We start from the raw sequence: 19,717 nt of genomic DNA on the forward strand, positions 1-19,717 counted from the left end.
GATCTCGCGAGAACGCGATACCTCGCACTTTGCGGTATCGGTCGGAACGGTTTTTGGCAAACCGTGAGAATCTGGAATTACGTAACCTCCTTCCAGATACCCGCCCGACCGATTTCCACCCCCGGAATTTCTCTTATTCGTCGAAATCAAACGCGAACGAGAGAAAATTCGAGGCACGGACCGGTCTAAAAATAAATCCAACAAAGACTGCCTCGCTACGTACAAAACATTCGAGAATTATATCTCGAGAGTCTCTTTCCTACGGTGTTCCACGTTTACAGACCCGGCTTCGACCTTCCTCCGACTCTTTGCACTCCGAATTATACCTCGATTTATCACTGAATTAACGCGCAACGCCGATACAAGAAGCTGCATAGTTTCTTTATAAAAAAAATACCAAAGAATGCGTTTTGCGGTGGAAGATTCTCTTAAAAATTGCAGCGTGACCCTATAAAACTCCGTTGTTTCGTGTCGTCGTAGGTAACCACGTCCAGATGACGAGTTGGCCCGCGAAATTTCGCGGAATTCGTAAGAAGGAAGCGATTCGATAAGGGAGCAAACAAGCGGACGTGATCTCGTTGGGAGGCGAGAGGTTTCCAGGGGATCCAGGAGGCTTCGTTGGGTGCACGATCGATGGAGACGGCTAATAAAATCGGCGTTTTCTCGGAACGCCCGATAAAGGAACCGTTTCCTCGCGGCTTTGTTCAGCCTCTGCTGTGAATTCGCGTACCGGCGAGATCCGCCGCCGCGATACGTTGCATTCCCGGGGTTCTCGTCGCGACGTCCGCGCCGATGACGGAAATTGGTTCTTTCGTCGGGGCTTCCCTGTGCCCCGTGCCGCCCCGAACGACTCGATAAATTGCCCTTTGATGCGATTTGCGTTCCCCGGCACGGGAGAAGAAATTGCCAGCGTTGTTTCTGAATGGGTCCTCGACTGGTTCCAGCGAACGCTTTCAAAGCGGATACGAGCCTGGAGGGATTCTGTACAGCTTCAGCTTGCAATGAAATATATACTAGGCGTGTCCCGATTCCTTGTTAATACTAGAATCACCTGGTCAAAATGACACATTCGTCATTTTTAACGAAAATTATTACAAATTCACTCGACTGGATCCTTGAAAATTTACAATGGTTTTCTATGAGAGAATGGATAAACTTTTCCATTGCGTTATACATTTCTTTAAATATCTATCCTTTTGCCTTTGGTACAAATAAATGTACTATAATTGTCGGTAGTTCTAGTGTTAAAACAAATCACGAGTTTATTTCTCGATTTAATGTAAACTATTCGATTCTGGTTAAATTTCTGCGTACAATGGTCATGAAAAAGAGCAGATTTACGAATACCTAGTGAATGGAAAAATGTGTTTTCAATTTGTAAGACTCGATGACGAGTAGCTCACGATTGTGAAACTTGTGACAAGGGGTTAATATTACAGTATCATATTAATATTACACTCTAACCCTGTTAAAATCTACGAACTAGGGATTTTAGACCCGGGAATTAGCAAAACGTTGACGACATTTCGCGGAATGGACCGGTGGTTCGTACGCTCGGGGTATTTTTTTTTTTTTTATCCCAAGCGTCGTTCTTTGATGCTGTTAGCGGGTAATGGTGAACAGTTCGCTGGGAATATCGTCGGATGCTGAAGACAGGAGCAGAAAAATCGATGGGTTCGTTAGCCGGAGAGCTTCCGCGAGCGCGTCCCTTTGTTCCTATTTTTGCAGCCCGATGCGCGCGTACACGCGCCCTGCAAACCCGCGGGGGGGGTGGGGTAACGATGCACGCATTCATACGTGACGCGTATTCACGTTGTGCAGCAGGAAAACGGTAAAGGCAGGAAGGCCCGTGGGAAAAGGCGCGGAAGCGGACAGGGTGCAGACGCGAGCGCGGAAAATGTGTCGTGAATTGTGGACTCGTGCCTCGGATCGATCAACGCTCCCACGAAGTCAACGCGAATCCTACACGATGTCACAACCTCCCACCAAACCCATTTATTATATCCGCCACTCCACCTACACCCTCTGCGCCTTTATTTCCCAACGAGAACGCGATACAATTATCAACGATTATCAAATGAATCAATTTCGAGTCAAAAATACACGTAAATTCTATAACACACGAAGACAAATCTAATTGGACGATCACTAAACACTCTAAAAGTCGAAATTTTATAAGCGATAAATTTGCACCTGATTCCAGACATTGGCCACTCTGGTGGAAAACTGTCTCTATTTTTAAAAAGATCTGCAATCTTCCAGGTGCATAAGAATGTATAAAACTATCTCTCCCAATAGAACACCTTGTACTATAATTATTGTTCACACCCTTTTAACCCTTTGACTACTAAAAGCGCCAATCAGTTGACCATGTGCGTGAAAAAGGTTTTCCGTAGACACCTTGCGATTGCATCAAAATTGCGTTAATAAACGAATAATAATATAGATTTAAGCGGTCGATATTTCGAACGAATCAAAAGCAAACTCGATCGCGAAGCAGCGGAGCATTTTAATATCCTTTAATCCACGCAATCTACTTTCGAAACGCGCTTCGGCGAACCTTCGAAAACGTTTCGCTCCTATGAATATTAACCGTTTTGAATTATTGATCCCGCGAAAGCGTCGGAAAACGGCCGGCTGACATTTTACGGGATCCTCCCTAGGCACGGGATTACTCCATTTAATCGAGTTCCCCGAGAGCTTCTTTGCAAATGCTACGTTAGTGCCCCCTTTGTATCCAATTTCCTTCGTTAATAGGAAAAACTTTTTATCTCTTGCACGGCGTCTCGCAACAGGGGGGGGGGGGGCGATCGTCGAAGAATATTATTATCGCTGTTACGTTAACTACGAATTTTACTTTCCAGCGACGACGGTGATCGCGACTTCGATTCCTCGATCATTCTTTGCTTCTCATCGCGTTCACCGCCAGTGTAAAACCGTACGATTGCTCGCAAGACCAAAACTTTCACTTTAGATAATTGTAAACTGTACGAGTTAACACTTGTCGTAGCACTTACTTTCGTAACTTTGTTAAAATTCACAAAGCCTGTAAAAATTTACTTTCCCCGACGCTACAACTTGAGAATTAATTGTTAAAAGTTCTGTCACCCGTGCATGGATGACGTGGCAGTGCGTTAATAAATTACAACGCTCTGTATCGAATAAGCTCTCCATTTATTTACCACTGCACAGGTGAAATGAAAATGAGATAGAAAATAATTTACGGCGAAAAGGTTCGTGAGATTTTTCGAATTGGGGGGAAAAAAATAATTTACCTAGGACGAACGACGCGGTCGGTTACGCGAGAAAGATTAAAAGTTCCATTCCTCGTGGTTACCATCGAAAGCATTGATTTTCGAAACGGCGGAACCGCTTCTGTCGATTAAAAAAAAAAAGGGAGAAAAAACTAGAAATCGATGGTAGGCGCGCAATATTTTAAACGAGATGAAAATCCACGTATAGGTCACTCGCCTATTTTCGAGGCGGATCGATGAACGTCGAGTCACATGGGAATTGCCATGAATCGCGCGTCCACGTTGCCAGGCTGTCTACAACCGCTCGTCGTATTTTACCATTTACGCGAGCCGGCGCGCCGCCCGTCAGTGTCGGCGTCGGCGTCGCTAGCAATGGGAACGAAACTCTTTCGATCTTCCTTTCGAATCTAATTTCAAAGAAAAACTCCGAATTCTCGACATTGAAACGCCCTTTCCGTTTAATATTTCTGCAACGTCGACGAGCTCGATACGCAATTTTCAACGAACGATCAGCTTCCGTTTTTATTTCTAACCCGGTGGGAGTCGACGATCCTCTTCGTTTCCAGCGCTATTTACGCCCCGATAAGAATAAAAATAAACCTCCGAAGCTTCGCCGGGAGCAGATCCCAGGTAAGATTGCGAGTGCTCGATACGAGGGAGCCGCGGATGGAAACGCGTTTCCCGTTTTCCTCGAAATTTCCGAGCGGCTGCGTTCGATCGCGAGCGTTTCCAAGCGTATCAAACGCGGATATCGCGCCGCGGTCGGTAAAGTCAGCATCGAGCGACGCGTTGCAGGCTCGCATTCAGAGATGCCGCTCCGACGACGCCCGGGCGTCCCGACGCCCGCTACTATTGTCGAGGATTTTACGTTTTTGGGGGCGGAAAACTCGTTCGTGTGTCTGTCGGATTAACCCCGGCCCCCGATCGACGAGCCTTGTTTTCCCAGATTTGCCGTGCTCGAAAGCAACGGTACACGCTTGGGAACGTCGACGATCGTCCAGCGATCTTGGTACGCTCGAAAATCGAGCGTTCGACAGACTGTTCGACAATACTGCCGCTGAAAACTGCGACGCAAGCTTTTATCGCGATTTAATACGGTGTTTCGAAAGTTCCCGTTAATGGCGATACTAAATTATTATCAGAATGCAATGAGAGCTTTTTAGAGGCTCGACTCAACCCCTAAATATAATAATTTCCATAAATGTATAAACATTCAGAGTCTAATTATTATTAATTGACCGAATAGATTTTGAAGATTGAACCGAGGGAGATCCTGCAGTTTCGTATTAATTTCCCCCCCGCAATCGTACGATCGTTATTTCGTAGTTCTCTCATTACCAGCGGGCGTTATCATTTATCAATCCGCGTGGCGGATCGTCGATGCATCAATAACGAATCAGGCCGACTCGCGTGACGAACGTCGGTGACCCGACGACGGACAGAATTCGAATATCTATCCGCTGGCGAAAAGGTACTAGCTAACGGGTTTCCAAGGCAGCTTGATAATTAATACGTCAAAATCACGGGCGAACAAACGAGCAGTCGTTTTGCGCGGAACGCGGCCAACTGATATCGATATGCACGCGCGTACGTGTTGTCCGTAGCATAATTCTCCGGGAGCCTGACAAATTCCCATCTGGATGCACGTGCGACTGGCAGCACGCGGCCATTTGCACATTTTTCATCCGTTCTCGAAACGAAAATGTCCAAAAGGTAACTCTCGTTCCGGCGAGATCGGTCATCTTCGATTCGGCGTCGACATTATTTTTCGACGAAAAAGAAAATTTCAAATCGTTATAAAAAAATTATGTGTAGCTAGGGGAGTTAATTGCAATCATTTTTGGTCAACAGACATACCCACGAAATCCTACTCAGTTCCGAGAAAAAAATTCGTAGATGCAGAAATTTTTCGACGAAATTAAGAAATTTTTAATCATTATAAAAAAATTATGTTTAGCTAGGGGGATCAATTACAATCACTTTTGGTCAATAGACATACCCTCGAAATCCTACTCAGTTTCGAGAAAAAAATTCGTAGGTGCAGACATTTTTTGACGAAATTTAGAAATTTCTAATCATTATAAAAAAATTATGTTTAGCTAGGTGGGTCAATTTCAATCATTTTTGGTCAATAGACATACCCCCGAATTCCTACTCAGTTTCGAGAAAAAAATTCGTAGGTGCAGAAATTTTTCGACGAAATTGAGAAATTTCAAATCATTCTAGAAAAATTATTTTTAGCTAGGGGGGTCAATTTCAATCATTTTTGGTCAACAGACATACCCCCGAATTCCTGCGTACTTTCGAGAAACAAATTCGTAGGCGCAGAAATTTTTCGACGAAATTGAGAAATTTCAAATCATTATAAAAAAAATATTTTTAGATAGGGGGATCAATTTCAATCATTTTTGGTCAATAGACATACCCTCGAAATCCTACTCAGTTTCGAGAAAAAAATTCCTTTCCGAAAATACAATGTCTGACCATACCGTTGACATGTTTTACTGAAATTTCATGCAAATCTTTAAAAAATCATATCTCCCGAACGGATAGAAGGATTTTAATGTTCCAAGCGGCAAACGACGCGTATTTTAGTGAAGAATATGTAAAAATTGTAACAATATTCGAAAAGTTGGCCCTTCACCCCGTAAAGTAAGAAAAACCTCATGATTCTTCAAAGTTATTAACGTTTAAAGTTACGCCAGTAGTAGTGGTTCTCACTTAGCACGAGGAACTCTATTTACTGACGTATCGACAACCTTACAGTTTTGTGAGTGACACTCACTAGCAGCTGTTCGCAGATTGCCGTTCTGCAATAAATTCCATTCAATATGAAATGAAAATGAGCTTATGGACAACGGAATCTATGTGTAAAGTTACTTTAACGAAAGCGTAATCGAGTTTTAGCGTCAATTATGGCTTTTCATCCTAGTTTCGTCAGAGAACTCAGTAGTTCCACCTCTCACTTGGATAGAGAATCTTTCAAGAGGAACCACGGTTCAAACTCAGTGGCGAGAGAGAACGGAGAGTTTATCTCTTGTAAAAATTGCTAGCAAATAATATTCAGAGATGGTTCGAGCCACCTCGAGTGAAAATGGCTCGTGGCATTTAGCTATAAAGATGCATCTCCTCTTTGGTCCGATGGTGGACGCGTGGCAAAGGGAAAGGGCCAGAGGGAACTCGACGAGCTGTTCCGCGACGCTCAGGATCCAATTAACCCGCGTCGTGTGGCGATACGGACCTATGAATTTTCTATTGCCGTTTAATGTACAGTGTATGTTCCGCAGTTAACGTATCGGTCGTTCATTGTGCGAGGATACACGGTTCGCTTCTACGCGGGTCCGAAGGCCGGTCAGCCTGCTATTGGAAATCAATTAACCCGCGACCGTGGCGCGTCTCGACCCCCTTCGCGATCGCCCACCAGCCCTTCTCTACACACGTTACCGATACGCAAACCAACCGCTGCCTACCAGAAGAAAACACTGACCATCGCCAATTAATCAAATTTGCCTTTTTTTCCTCTCCCCACGCGACTCGAGCAATACTTTTGCTTTCGTTATTTACCTGTTATCCTTCCAATCGTTCAGGAAGATCGAGCAATCGATAACTTTCAACAGAGACACGCGACCCTAAAGTTTAACCCTTTGCACTGGGAGGCTTTTCTTCGATCACCCTTAAGAAATAGATAATTAATACTCCAAGCGAACATATCTTTTTTTACATTCTATATAATCTCTTTAAAACAATAATATTGTTTTCTCAACCCTTTGACTACTAAAAGCGTCGATCACTTGACCGTGTGAGAACATTTTCCGCACACAAGTTGCGCTCGCGTTAAAATCGACCGTAGTCAAAGGGTCAGAGGGTGCATCGAAATTCTTTGCCGGATATCCCATTAGAGGGGACAGCGCAAAGGGTTGAGCGTCGCGTTACAGGTTCCAGGGTTGTTTCGTAACGAGCAACACGTTGCTACGAGGATTGCTCTTTCGAGAAAAAGGCGATAGGGAAACGAATGGATCGTGCGTGCGTCGGTAGCGCGGAAATGCAAATAACAGGGAGGACAATTTCCGGGACTCGACGGGACAAAAGGTTTTGGGGGGAACGGGATCGACGATTGTCCCGTTGCCAAAGCTGCTTTTATATCGGGAGAATCGGGACAGGGGAGCGCAAGAAGCCCAGATTTATGCTCGGTCTCCGCGAGCTCCGACTTCTTTCCTCGAACGACGATAAAACAGAGTTAACTCGTCGCCAAATTGACTCCATCGTTTGTATTCTTTTCAACCGCTAACTCCTCGACGACGGTTCTGCGAATTAATAGCGATGCATACGAGCTATTGGAATGTATGCCGTTTCACGGAGACGACGCACAGTGGCCTATTTTGTACGAGAATTGGCACTCCAGGGCTTTCGAGGTCGCTGATTCAAAAAACAAGCTCAGGACGTTCGAATATTTTGACGAATATGGTAATATTGTAATTAAAATTAAAATTAATGAGCAGACTTTGAAATAAGAACTGCTGTTTTACTGATTGCAACCTTCATTTTTAGTCAGATTCGGATTCCGACGAATATGTTCGCTATCGTTTGTTTATTTTTGTTGGAATTGTAGCGATAGTCTATTAAAAATGTCTCGGTAGAAAAATCGACGAAGCATCTCCGAGACTCTAACGCAAACCGTGTGACCTTCGAACGAATCATGCTGCATTATTGAATAACGAAGTTCCTGGCTTCGCGAAGAGAAGTTGCAAACGCGAGTTATACCCGGCGACCCTTCTCTTCGCGACTCCAGTCCTCGACTTGGACACGTTCCCTTTTAATTCCATCGCTTTCCGCTTTCCTTTTCCACCGATTGTTCGTAAAATTAAATTACCGAGCATTTTTGCGACCCGGTTCTCCCGCGCAATTAAGGCGGAAGCCGTTTCCTTCTCGCGGGAACTCTTATTCATCCCCGGTAATAAGTTCGGCCGGAAAGAGAAGCAGTCGAATTCTCCTACTTTCGCGGAAAGTTCTTCGGGGAAATGTTTACCGTTTCCAGCCCCTCGGCCACGGAAAATTTCTCCCGAAAGTTTCGAACGGCGATTGAAAAGAGCGCGACAAACGGGAAGTTTCGGGTCTTTGTTTCGTTAAGAAAGACAGTGGACAGTTTATTGTCGAGCGAAATAAAAGTAACCCACATTCGAGCTAATCGCAGGAAGCGCGAACAAAAGCGGGGAAAAGTGACCAAAAACGTGTTTCACTCCCAGTAAATCCCGTAGGGCCTTTCGAGCAAGAGCGATTTTTAGTATTTTTTGGATATCGATAAACGTGGCTCGCTGGCTACGAAAATAAACGGAGTTACGCGGTTCCGACCCTGGAAAAATATACAGGCGGGTCCATTTGAACGGGAACGCGTAAATATCTCGGTTATGAATGCATGGAGCGTGTTCCACGTGACTGGTAAAATCTCTAAAATAGGGTACGAGAAAGCAAAACCAAAGATGCTTGAATGATACGAAAATTTATATCCACTTCAGGACTAGATGTTCGTATGAACGTGCGTTCTATTCTTTAACAGTTTCTTCTTTAACACAGGCCTGGATACGTTTTATCATTGACTGTCCTATCGTGGAAGACGGTATTAACCCCTTGAAGTACGATTTAATGGAATTTTTCAAACGTATAGTATTCTATTTTGTTTAAATTCGTACAATGTATACTCCTTGATGACTAGCCTCGTGATTGTAAAACTTGATGTCAAGAATTTTAATGAGTCAGACACGTTATTGTACGACAAGGGGTTAATGGCTCATTTCGAACATTTGTTGCGAATGTGAGCAAATACGGTGTGTTAAAGAAGAAATTCGCCATAACAGTGTTTACATGAACTTTTTTTTATTGTTTTAATGTGTAGAATCTAAACACCCTGTATGTATAAAACTGATAGATAATTCTGCAGTTTTAAATATCGTTGAATAAATTTAGACATAGTGGAAAAGACATCCATGCCTATTATCGCAATAAAAAGGAGGAAATTGAAAATTCGATTCTGTAAGAGTAGTAAAAGTAAGATTTGTCGAGTAATTGCGAGTGTGAGGCAACCGGTAAGCGATAAACGATCAAGCAAAAGGGTCAGACTAGTGTCGCGTCGGGGGTTGGTGTATCGATTTCGGTCGTCTTTCACGTGAAACTCACGGATGCTGCCGATGGTCGGAATATCTGGCGTGTCGTTCCTCTGAGAAGCCATAGATGCCGGCTACCGCGGCCATACCTCAATCTCCACGAGCAACAGAGAACTCGATGATGGCCATTCCAGGTTCATAATACCTCGTCGTAGCTAGGAGCGTGGTGGTTCCCTGTCCGTCGTCATCTCGCATCCCCGTGTACCGTGGCCGTCTCTATTTTCAGCCGGGCTTCCCGATCGACCGTCTGCCCGTTTCGTTCTCAGCCGCTCCATAAGCGGCCTTGTCCCTCTTTTTTAAAATAACCCTAAAGACCAGCGCCGACCAAGGTCGAGCATCCCCTTCGCAGCTCCCGCGGCAGACGTAGGCCTGCCTGGATCGCCGAATCCGTATCCGTTTCGATCGATCCTCACTCGCGATATCGTCTCTCTTTCGCGAACCTTTTCACCCGTATCACAACTCCCGTTAAACGTCGTTACGCCGAAAGGGGACTGCCAACTGTTCCAACGGACGTGTACCCCTTCGAAACCGACCATCGAAATTCTCCTTCGCGCCTACCTCTGGACGTAGTCGATTCGTTTTTTTACGAATTACGCGCAGTCACAAGGAATCCTGACAAAGCCTTTAACGCGACGAACCGCTCGGGGGGAACCTTTCCTTTTACCGAGACCAGTCGACCTTTCAATTTTTTAACGAACTCGAGATCCCAATTCACCGATCCAAGACGTTGCCACCCCCCGAGACCGGATCCGCGTAACGTCGTATTCCCTTTGTCACAGGATTCCTAATTATCTCTTTTGTCCGCGCATGAATGTTTCACCAAATATAACCTCGTTACGTTTACGTTAAAAGCGTAATCGGTTAACGTCGCCGACTCCATCGATCCGGAAGAGAATGTCTCTCGCGCGAGCGTTTTTTTTTTTTTGGAAACCCTTTTCAATTACGACCAAAACAGTTTTTTTTCGCATCGTTGCGGCCGAAGGAGACAATCAGGTCACCGGAAAATTGAAAAATGCGCTTCCCGGAAGTGCTCGTCCGCGGCGGGCAGCATTAATTTATTCACGTGCCGCGGGTCTCGTCGGGTCGCAGCGAGTGTCTCGGAATTACGCGACAGTTTTATCAACGAAATTCCCACTCTTTTGTCGGGGCACGTTACTTTCCAGACAACGGATAAACTTTAATCGCACCGTCGTCCATTGTTCTTTCGACGAACTAATTTGCTGGCTAGTTTCCTTCGCGCGGCGATAAATTCTGTTTTCGCGTTTTGCTGACCAGCGTTTCAACGTTTCGTCGTGATTGCGGTTGACTCCATTAGGGGGCCATTACTAATATTCTGACGTTTAGATTTGCTCGAAAATCATGCAGATATTAAGGGAACCACTGTGATGGATTCAAAAAATAGACACCTTTTTTTGCCTCTTTTCGATGTTTGAGGGTTTGAGAACGACTCCATAAAATGTTTAAGTAAAATTCGCAAAAATGGCAAAGTTACAGAAGATTTAGTAGATGTAACGATTGAAATTAACTGCTTAAACTAACTTTTAGTACTGGCTATAGAAAACTGTAACCTAATTAACAATCCTTTTCATCTTTTTCACTTGGACAAATAGAAAGGCTGGAATCATGGAGGCCATTAGAACACTTTATCGGTACTGTCACTAATTTTGCGAATATTACTGAAGGAGTAATAAATGCAAGAGGTTTTATAAGGAAGAAACAGAGTTTTACAGTAGAAGACCCCCTTAACAAGAAAATGGCGACCTATAAGTTTTCGTTATTTAAAAATTGTTCGTCTTGAAAATAACCGGAACAATTTCGCGAGGGTAGAATTTTGTTGGAGGGTGGGTTTCGTTTCATTTAATTCGCGCAGTGAATTTTGGCACGCGACACCGACGCCAACGGAAATTCTGGATTAACGAGAAGCGACGCGCCGACCGACTTTGTCCGCGAAATTGCGCGATGATTTCGGGCCGCGGATCCTCGGGGCCGAATCGATTCACGGCCGGCAGAAACGAATTCGCGGAATTCATTGGATGTTCGGGCGAACGGTTCGTCGCGTCGTTGCAGCCCGCGATTACCAACCGAATCGCGATACGCGACAGACGCGGCCTTTTGTCCGTCGATTTCAGTCACGCGAGCGTCGTTCGATGAAAACGCTACCACCGGTTACCGTATTGCGCTCGTACCGCGTCCAGTTCAACGGAGCAACGCCTCATTTTTTCCCAACAACGTACCCCGAATTCCAGCCAAAGCTCCGCGTCGTTCGATAAAAATAAAAAAATAAAAATCTGATCAACAACGGGAGAGGCGAATTCGAAGTCTCTATACCGGAAGTCGTATAGGAAATATGGACTATCGCGCGAAAAACGTCGACGCTGAGCCGATATTTATGCCCGTGTCGTTTCAGCTTGTCGAGATACGGCGATCGATATCATTCTGCACCGTCTCGCGACACTTTTCGAACACTTTTCCCCTCCGAGAACGCGGGGTATCGATAACCGGTGTTCTCCTCCGAAACTCCCTCAAACTCGAGCCACTTTCAACCGCGCGAGTCGTAAAGTCACCGTTCCCATTATCGGGTAGCCCTGGTAGCACTTTGGACACTGTCTCACCATTTTATCCTGATCGTCAACGTACGCGATCCGCGCGTAGACCGCGAGCGAAACCGGGACTCGTTTTCATCGCACGACGGTCGCGGCGGCGTGGTTTTCACTGGCGTACTGAAACGACGCGACGGGGGAGTCCGCGGCGCGGTTTTCACTGGAGGGCTGGAATGACGCGTCGTCTATTGTTGACAGCTCGAAAGGTGACTGCGGCGTGCAGAGTTCTTCCAGGCGACGTTCCACGCGCGCCACGTGCTCCCGTCGATTGGCCCCGCCCACCGACTCGAAACAAGAACATTGTAAATCTATAACCAACCTAAAGAACGCCTAGTCTCCCCTGCGGATCAAATTAGATATGCAGCGAACGCTACCTCCCTCGTTGCGTACCAAATCTTCAAAAACAACGTAACGTTTCTCGTATTTCTCCGATCTAAAACGGCTCCATTTTATGTTGATTTTAAACTAAACAATTGTTATTTTAAATTTGCAGAGGGCCCCGATAATCCACTTACCGGTCAACTTAATTACTGTCTTCGGTGTTTATGTTAGAAAGACGAAATTTCGAACGTTTAGAATCGTCGAACGTCGATTCCAGCCACCCCTTGCCGCGATTGCGTTCTCGGGCGATCGCGAATTACGATAGGGGGACGTAATTTTACACTGCGCGGTAATTTCTGCTCGAACGTTCGCTAAATAAATTATTGCCCCGACGAGTTTATTATAAGATCCGTATCAACCTTAGGTTACACCAGACCCTTCTAGATCGTACGATCGCGTTAGGATAACCCAAGCAAGGTCAAGTTACAAAAAGAATAATCTTAATTACGTTTAATATACTACACCACGATACGATTTAGACGCTATCGAAGTTCGACGATCGACTACAGGAAGTTATATTGAAATCGTGTCGTAATAGACTCCCTGGCGAAGGTTAGACGGAATATTTGGGAAATTGTTCGAGTCTTAATTAGAGAAATCGGAGTTTCCCGAGGATCTTGAACGTTTTAGAGATTCGCCCTGAGGGGGTGAGGGGGGAGAAACTTTCTCGAATCCCTCTTAATGCGCTCGAATGTAAATCCATACTCTGTCCCGAGCAAGAAGCGATTTCAGCGAGTGTGCGATCGCAAGGCCTCGATTAGCTCCAGCAATCGTGCACGCCACGCTGAAAAAGCTACACGTGACGCGTAACGAAAGTCGGGACGGTAATTGCAGCCACGGTTTGACGCGCTCGTCGAAATAATCGCGTCGACGTTCAAGTACCGCTCGATACACTCGATGATGCAAATGTCAAGACTTTCCTCCACCCTGTTCACGAGTAATTTTTATTCGCTGCTCGTTCTAAATCCTAATTTTCGATCAATTAACGACGTCGAGACGATGTCCGCGCGAAAAATGGCGGTAGTGGCTTTTCCGCGCCTCGCTTATCGGCTAGACTTTTCGCGTGCCACGTAAAACGCGAGTGTCGAGCGTACCGTGCCTCGATCTAGCTTGTTGTATCGACGCGAAAGTTGACGCCGACTTCGTCTAGAACGAGCGATTTATCGCGACGCGACGACGTCCCTCGAAGGCGTTGAATCGTTGAGCCACGTATCCGTCTACGCCAATTAAATATCTTTTTTTTATTTACGAATAGGGAATCGATATCGTTAACGTAGAAAAATCGCAATCACCGACGTTTTTAGCGATAGTATATTTTATTTAGACGCGTTTCAATATTTCAAGGCCACCATTTGTAAATGGGATTCTATGTACATACATAAAGCACGAGAAGATTCAACGAAGTACGATAACTCTCTCCTCTCATTACCTTGTGCCACGAGTGGTATTCAACGATCCTCGACTACGCTACAACGGAAGATCGAAGCTTCAGAATCCACGATCCGTGCATTTTCGAGATAGCGTCATTTTTCGACATCGACTCTTCGCTTAACAAGTTTGCATAATTAGATGCAACGTGTTACGCATCGTCGATCACAAAGTGAAAACTGCCAGCGTGGGCGAACGGAATTGTTAATGTAACGAGGGGGAACAGAGTTTAAGGGAAAAGTATAAACGTATAGACCGACATCTATTAATCGACACCGAGTAAACGTCTGAGACACTTCCTCCAATATCCAATTTTTTCTGATAGTTTTCCATACCCAGCGAAATTCTCCGGCCATTCCAGCCAAATGTGTTCACTCGTTCGAACGATACGACCGAGACCTTCTTACGCTGCGAAATTTTCATTTCACGTAAAAATTGGCGATCGTCTACCGAGAATGTGCCTCGTTAGAAGTTCGTAATACGATCCAAAGAGAAAAAGCGTGGATCGTTAAGCCCCGGTAACTCGTGTAGCGCGCGAAAAGCTCGGATCGAACGTAGCCGCGGAAGTTACCACCGCGTTCGATCGACCGTGACACGTTTTCGTCCATGGTTCGCGCGTATTTTACGAACCTACACGTCCCATCCGCGACAAAAATCGCCCCCCCGTCTTCGAATCTCTCGGAACGCCTCGTGAAAATCGAAAATTTAACCGGGGCTTTCGATAAACTGCTTTCCATGGGATCTTCCGGCACCGCTGTGCAGTCCGGTAACAGTAGATAATTCACGATAAATGCCCCATCCGTTAACCACACGCTTAGACTCTAATGGAGCTAAATAGGACGTTAAAATTTTATTACGCCTTATTTCTTGTTCGCACTATGAATATCGCCGATAAAGCATGCGATAATGGATAATCGTTGGCAGTGCCGCCAGTTTTGGCACGATCGAGCCGCATAAACTCCATGGAAACGTTCGACGAGAGTACGGTGCCATTATCGCGAACCAGTAAATTCCGCGGTCCGAGAAAGACACGGTCGCGGGATTTTATTCGCTACGAGGACAGTCGTAAACGCGATTTCGCGAAAAATTGGCGTAACTATCAGGCACAAAGGGATTTAATTCGGTCAACATCTTCGTCCGCGTTCCGACAATCTTACGATCGGTTCGTCCTTCTTTCTGGACATCAAAAAACGCGTTAAGTATTGTGGAAATTGGCGTTAGGGGCCCTTTTCGAATGTTCAAAGTTACCATTTATAGAGCCAAAGGTACGAAACAAGTCGCGCTGATAAATATCGCGGATTAACGTTTACGCGAAATGGAAGGTAAAGGGGGTGCACGCGCCGTCGAGCCCATTGTCACGCGCGCGCTCGCTTGCATTAATTAATGCACGTGCATTTCAGTTGCGCTCGATCGAAAGATGTAATTATCTTCCGCCTCGTCGGTACCTCGATTTTCCCCTAACCGACGAATCTAATTTGCTTTTTACCATCGTTCTTATCGCGACGATTCTTTCCACGTTCCCATTCGACTATTCACTGACAAACACGGGTCAATTTCAACCCGATTTCCGCGTTTATCGTCGGACAATTCCTATACGCGTCTGACCATATATCGGCGTTTCTACTTGCGATCGCCCTTCGAGCTCGATTTTTCTTTCCTCGTCCCCATCAAACGATACACTGACAAACACGGGTCAATTTCCCGTATTCCGCCTTTATCGCCAGATAATTCGTACACGCGTCTGACCATTAATCTACATTTCTACTTGCATCCTACGAAGTCGATTTTCTCGAAAACGAAGCTTGCAATAAAAAAATGTTATTCCCCCTTTTCGACTCGTCTTTCCACGAGGAATCTCCCAGGTTGCTCCACGAATCGATGGAACGTTCTGTATGCGGGCGACATGTTCGCGCAAGATATCAGGATTGGGCGTAAATCCGTGATCCGTTTCGATTACCATTGTCGCGTTGGACGTCGAACATTTAGGGCTACACGGACCCCGTTAGGTTAATTTTCGACGTAAAGGAGAAAGCCAGACTCCGTAATCTATGTGGTCGCACGTCCTGCGATTCGCCGGTGAAAAAATTCGAAATCAGATTAATGCGCCGCCACGTATTTCGGCTGAGTCGAGGATGCAATTAAATCTCGACCGCAGGAATGCACACGTATCCTCGATGGATGCGGCAAACGAGACTCGATACACGCGTGTGACACGTAAACGTCCCGTTTGTCATTTATCCGTGACGTTCGAGACGTTAGAAAATTAGTTTGCTCGCGGTGCTCGACGGTAACGAAGCGCATTCTTCCTAAGCACCTACGTAGTTGGATACAAAAAAGGGGTTCAAGCCCGGAAACAAGGTCATATCGCGCATGTGTTTACACGAAGATTCTTTTGTTGCTTACCCGGGGGATCTAAATAAGTCTCTCGTTTCTCGCGCGGGACCGCGACACTCAACTTTTTCCTCGCGGAATATTTGATAAGAAAGTTTCTCGGGCGGCCTGCGAGATACGCAAAGCCGCGTCCGTCCTTGCGACAGCTGTAAAGATCAAAGAAGACCGCCACTGCGGCACGAAAGCCCTCGAACCATCGAACGAGTCCTCATCTTTCCTTTAATAATAGTTACCTCCGTACGCGACGGGAATATTTAAGAAGAAGCGCGGCGATATTTCAAGGGATCCGAAGGAATTGTTGGCAGTCGTCCCGGATCGATGGGGACCGGCGTTTAATTGAATCGGGAAACGGAGAGAAAAAAAAAGATCGAGATTACCGTTCGAGGCGCGCTCTTATCGGTCCGACGCTGGCCCTGGAATAATTTCCACTCTCAAGACGATTCCTACGACCTTTTGTCTCTGATTATCCGAAATTTAATTATTTCCATTACTCCTCCCACGACTCTCGAAGCACTTTGCCACTCGATTCGCGACTGTCGCCGTACGGGTCACTGGTTTGACGATTTACGAAAAAAAAAAAAAATCACTGACTTCGAAGCGTCGTACGACGTTGCTGGTTGACCCGTCACTGTCACCGACACGCGGTACAAAGAGTCGATCCCACGGTCGCGATTCAACGCGCGAAGAACGATCCGGTGGGCCGGAAGTCGTCGACGGATCGGGAAACGCGTACGTGACTGCCGTTCGCTGGTTTCGTCCGCTGCTGCGGATATATCATCCTGCAACGAGGCCCGCCCCCAAACTGAGGCACCATCCTCGATTCTCGTTGCACGTCCCGCTACACGGCCGCACCGCTAACGATTGTTCCTTCGAGGAACGGATTCCGCCGAGAACGGGGCGTAAATGTTACTCCCACGTTGCTCGATCAACGCCAATTCGACGATTCCCTCCGCGGTGTCGATCGAAAAATCACCGAGGGGAATCGACCTGCCCCCGACCTCCAATTTCTCTGGGTCCGGACGGACCCCGAGTCCGAAGTCCAGAGGATTTTCGATCGATAAGAAACGCTCGGGAGACGGGGGGAGCCTGATATTCGGTCGAGAGGGATCGATGGAAATGCGAGACCAGAGCTCCTGTATTTTCGACGAGCCACGAGATACGCAAGCGTTGCACACGATCGTAAATAACGGACAGATCGTGTGTGCTTGTTGCAAGTTTAAGGACTGCGGTAAAACGCAACCGAGGACTCGACGCGACGCGGGGAGACAACCTATTTCGAAGGCCTCGCGTTTCGCTGTGGTTACTTTTAATCCACTTGCATCGTTTGCGTATACAGGCTGGCACAACTGTTTCTGTTCTGTTATTAATGCGTCTGCGAAAAAATTAGGAGAAAGGTAAGTGGCTCGAGGTCCTACAGACGTAGTGCTCTTCAAGTCATTTTTTCGTAAATGCATTAATAATGGAGTTACAACCTGAAACAGTTGCATGGACCACCCTGTACATATTTTTACCTAATTCGATACGTGTAATCTATTTTTACCATTTAAATCCTAAATCAGTGTTGATTGAATAACATCTTGAAGGCGACAAAGCATTACATTAACGATGGGAAACGAGTATTCTTGTTTCACATTAATTGTTTGTTTTTCTTTTTTATTTCTTCAATAACACGAGAAAAAAAATTCTAACATTATCCACGTGTAACTTCTGAAAATTTTAATAAAAATACGCCGTCGTTAATGCGTTAAGACCACCTTGAGACACCCAAGGCGGTCGGTTTTGCCTCGTTTGGAGTAATTCATTCGCGGCGGACAGGACGATAAATATCGTCGTGCAGACGCGGAATTATGAATTCAACCGGGTAAATTTATGCGTCGAATCCCGGTGACAAAGCGACGGGAAGATCGAAGCCGTCTAGCAGCGGGGGGAGAAACGAGATTGCCTCCGATCATGAATCTTTCAAGGGCACGCCGGGAAACTGACGGCTAATGGCTCCCCCCTTAAATACACGGTTCCGGATCGTAATCCAGCCTCGATGGCAAATATTTTCCCGTACGTTCGTCGTGTCTCTCCGGTTCTCAGTCTGTCGCGCGAAAGTATCGGTCCAGGAACGGGGAGCTTCCGGTTTACGAGAACCGATCGCCGTAAAAATGTACCGCCGGTTCGAGGCAGAATTTTACGCGGGGAATTTATCGAACGTTAACCACGTTGTTCCTCGAGCTAGGAAATATTGTTCCGACGCGAAAGTTATTTTAACGTTTCCCGGTACACAACGTCTTTACGTTTCATTTGCCGGAAGACACAAATAAACGAACGCTACTCGCTCTTCGAGAGTATTTACTGCAGGGAGAATTCGATTCTATCCGGAGTTTCTTCATTTTCTATCAAACCATCGATATACGAGATGTTAGAGCGCCAGATGTTTACATCAATTTTAATTGTTTTAGTACCTACTTTTAACGATTTATCGCAGGCTCAAAGTGGACATAACAGGGTGATGGTCGCCACCAGGGAGGTCCATTAAAAAAATGGTGTATTTCGCTAGGTGTACCAATTTCTCCCGTCAAAAAGGAAGGAGCAAACATCGAACGAGATCATCGACGGTATCGGGAGGAAAACAATATCGCGAAATCGTTCTTGATCCCGTTCGGTGCCTCTCCCGTCCTTCTCGGTCTGTGAAAATTGAATTAATCGCGGGACCAGCTGAGCCTACTCCGCAGAATTTCGTGCCGGAATTGAGAAGGCGACCTGGCTTCCGGCATGGTCGCGATTGTTCTCGAGATCAATTGTTCTCCGCAAAGAGTACGCGACACACTTTGTCGCGACGTTACAGCTCCGAGAGACTCGTGCTAGCGACGAAAGGACGAATTCCCGCGACAAACCGTGAACGCGAGCGCGGTGAACATTTTTGCAACGCGTACCAAGGCGAGTCCGACGATCGATCCGTTGTATTTCCGATCGAACACCTTTTGCCAGTCAATCCCATCTAGTCAGTCGGCTTCGCCGTTGCGCTTCGCTTCTAAAAATAAACCATCGTCGATAAGTTACTCGAGCGACTGTGATTTTACTCTCGACTTTGCTCGGATGGAAATCGCTGGCTGCCTTCGCGATCCCTCTCAACCCTTTCATTAAACCACTCGTGAACCCTTCGCTTATCGACGGGGGCAGAGAGAAATACGAACTACTCGTGATCTGGCACCGATATTCGTCCGCCTTCGAATTCGAGCGAAACGGAAACGCCAGGGTCTGGCGGTAGATGATCGTGGATCGAGAACTGCTCGTCGCGATCGAGAATTTTCTATTTACGAGACGATCTAGAGACGCGCGTCGCCGGAAAGCGGCTCGATATCGACTAAAAATCCGCGTCCGACGAGTGTGTACGGCCGGTTGGACGCATCGACCGCGACGTTATTTTTAAACGTCGGTCTTAGCAAGTTGTGCAAACTCGTAGGCAAATTGCGGCGCGCGTTGTTCGTGAGAATAGCCGGAGAAACTCGGCTGACCA

At 46.2% G+C, this 19,717-nt stretch overlaps 1 protein-coding gene across 6 annotated transcripts in view; it reads right to left on the bottom strand.

Moving 5' to 3' along the window:
• The window catches only part of LOC122395313 (potassium voltage-gated channel protein Shaker), a 147,988-nt gene that overhangs the window by 48,509 nt on the left and 79,762 nt on the right, over positions 1–19,717 (bottom strand). Inside the window, exon 1 of one of the 6 annotated variants that reach the window (XM_043392757.1) lies at positions 9,426–10,038. The exons of the other annotated variants lie outside the window; for them this stretch is intronic. Within the exon in view, the coding sequence (XP_043248692.1) occupies positions 9,426–9,499 (74 nt within the window). The 5' untranslated portion in view covers positions 9,500–10,038. Of the gene's footprint in view, positions 1–9,425; positions 10,039–19,717 lie in introns of those variants that run through there. 6 annotated transcript variants of the gene reach the window in all.

The sequence above is a fragment of the Colletes gigas genome, unplaced genomic scaffold (assembly GCF_013123115.1).
Source record: "Colletes gigas isolate AHSC1104 unplaced genomic scaffold, ASM1312311v1 Colletes_gigas_Sc00005, whole genome shotgun sequence".
Lineage (NCBI taxonomy): Eukaryota > Metazoa > Arthropoda > Insecta > Hymenoptera > Colletidae > Colletes > Colletes gigas.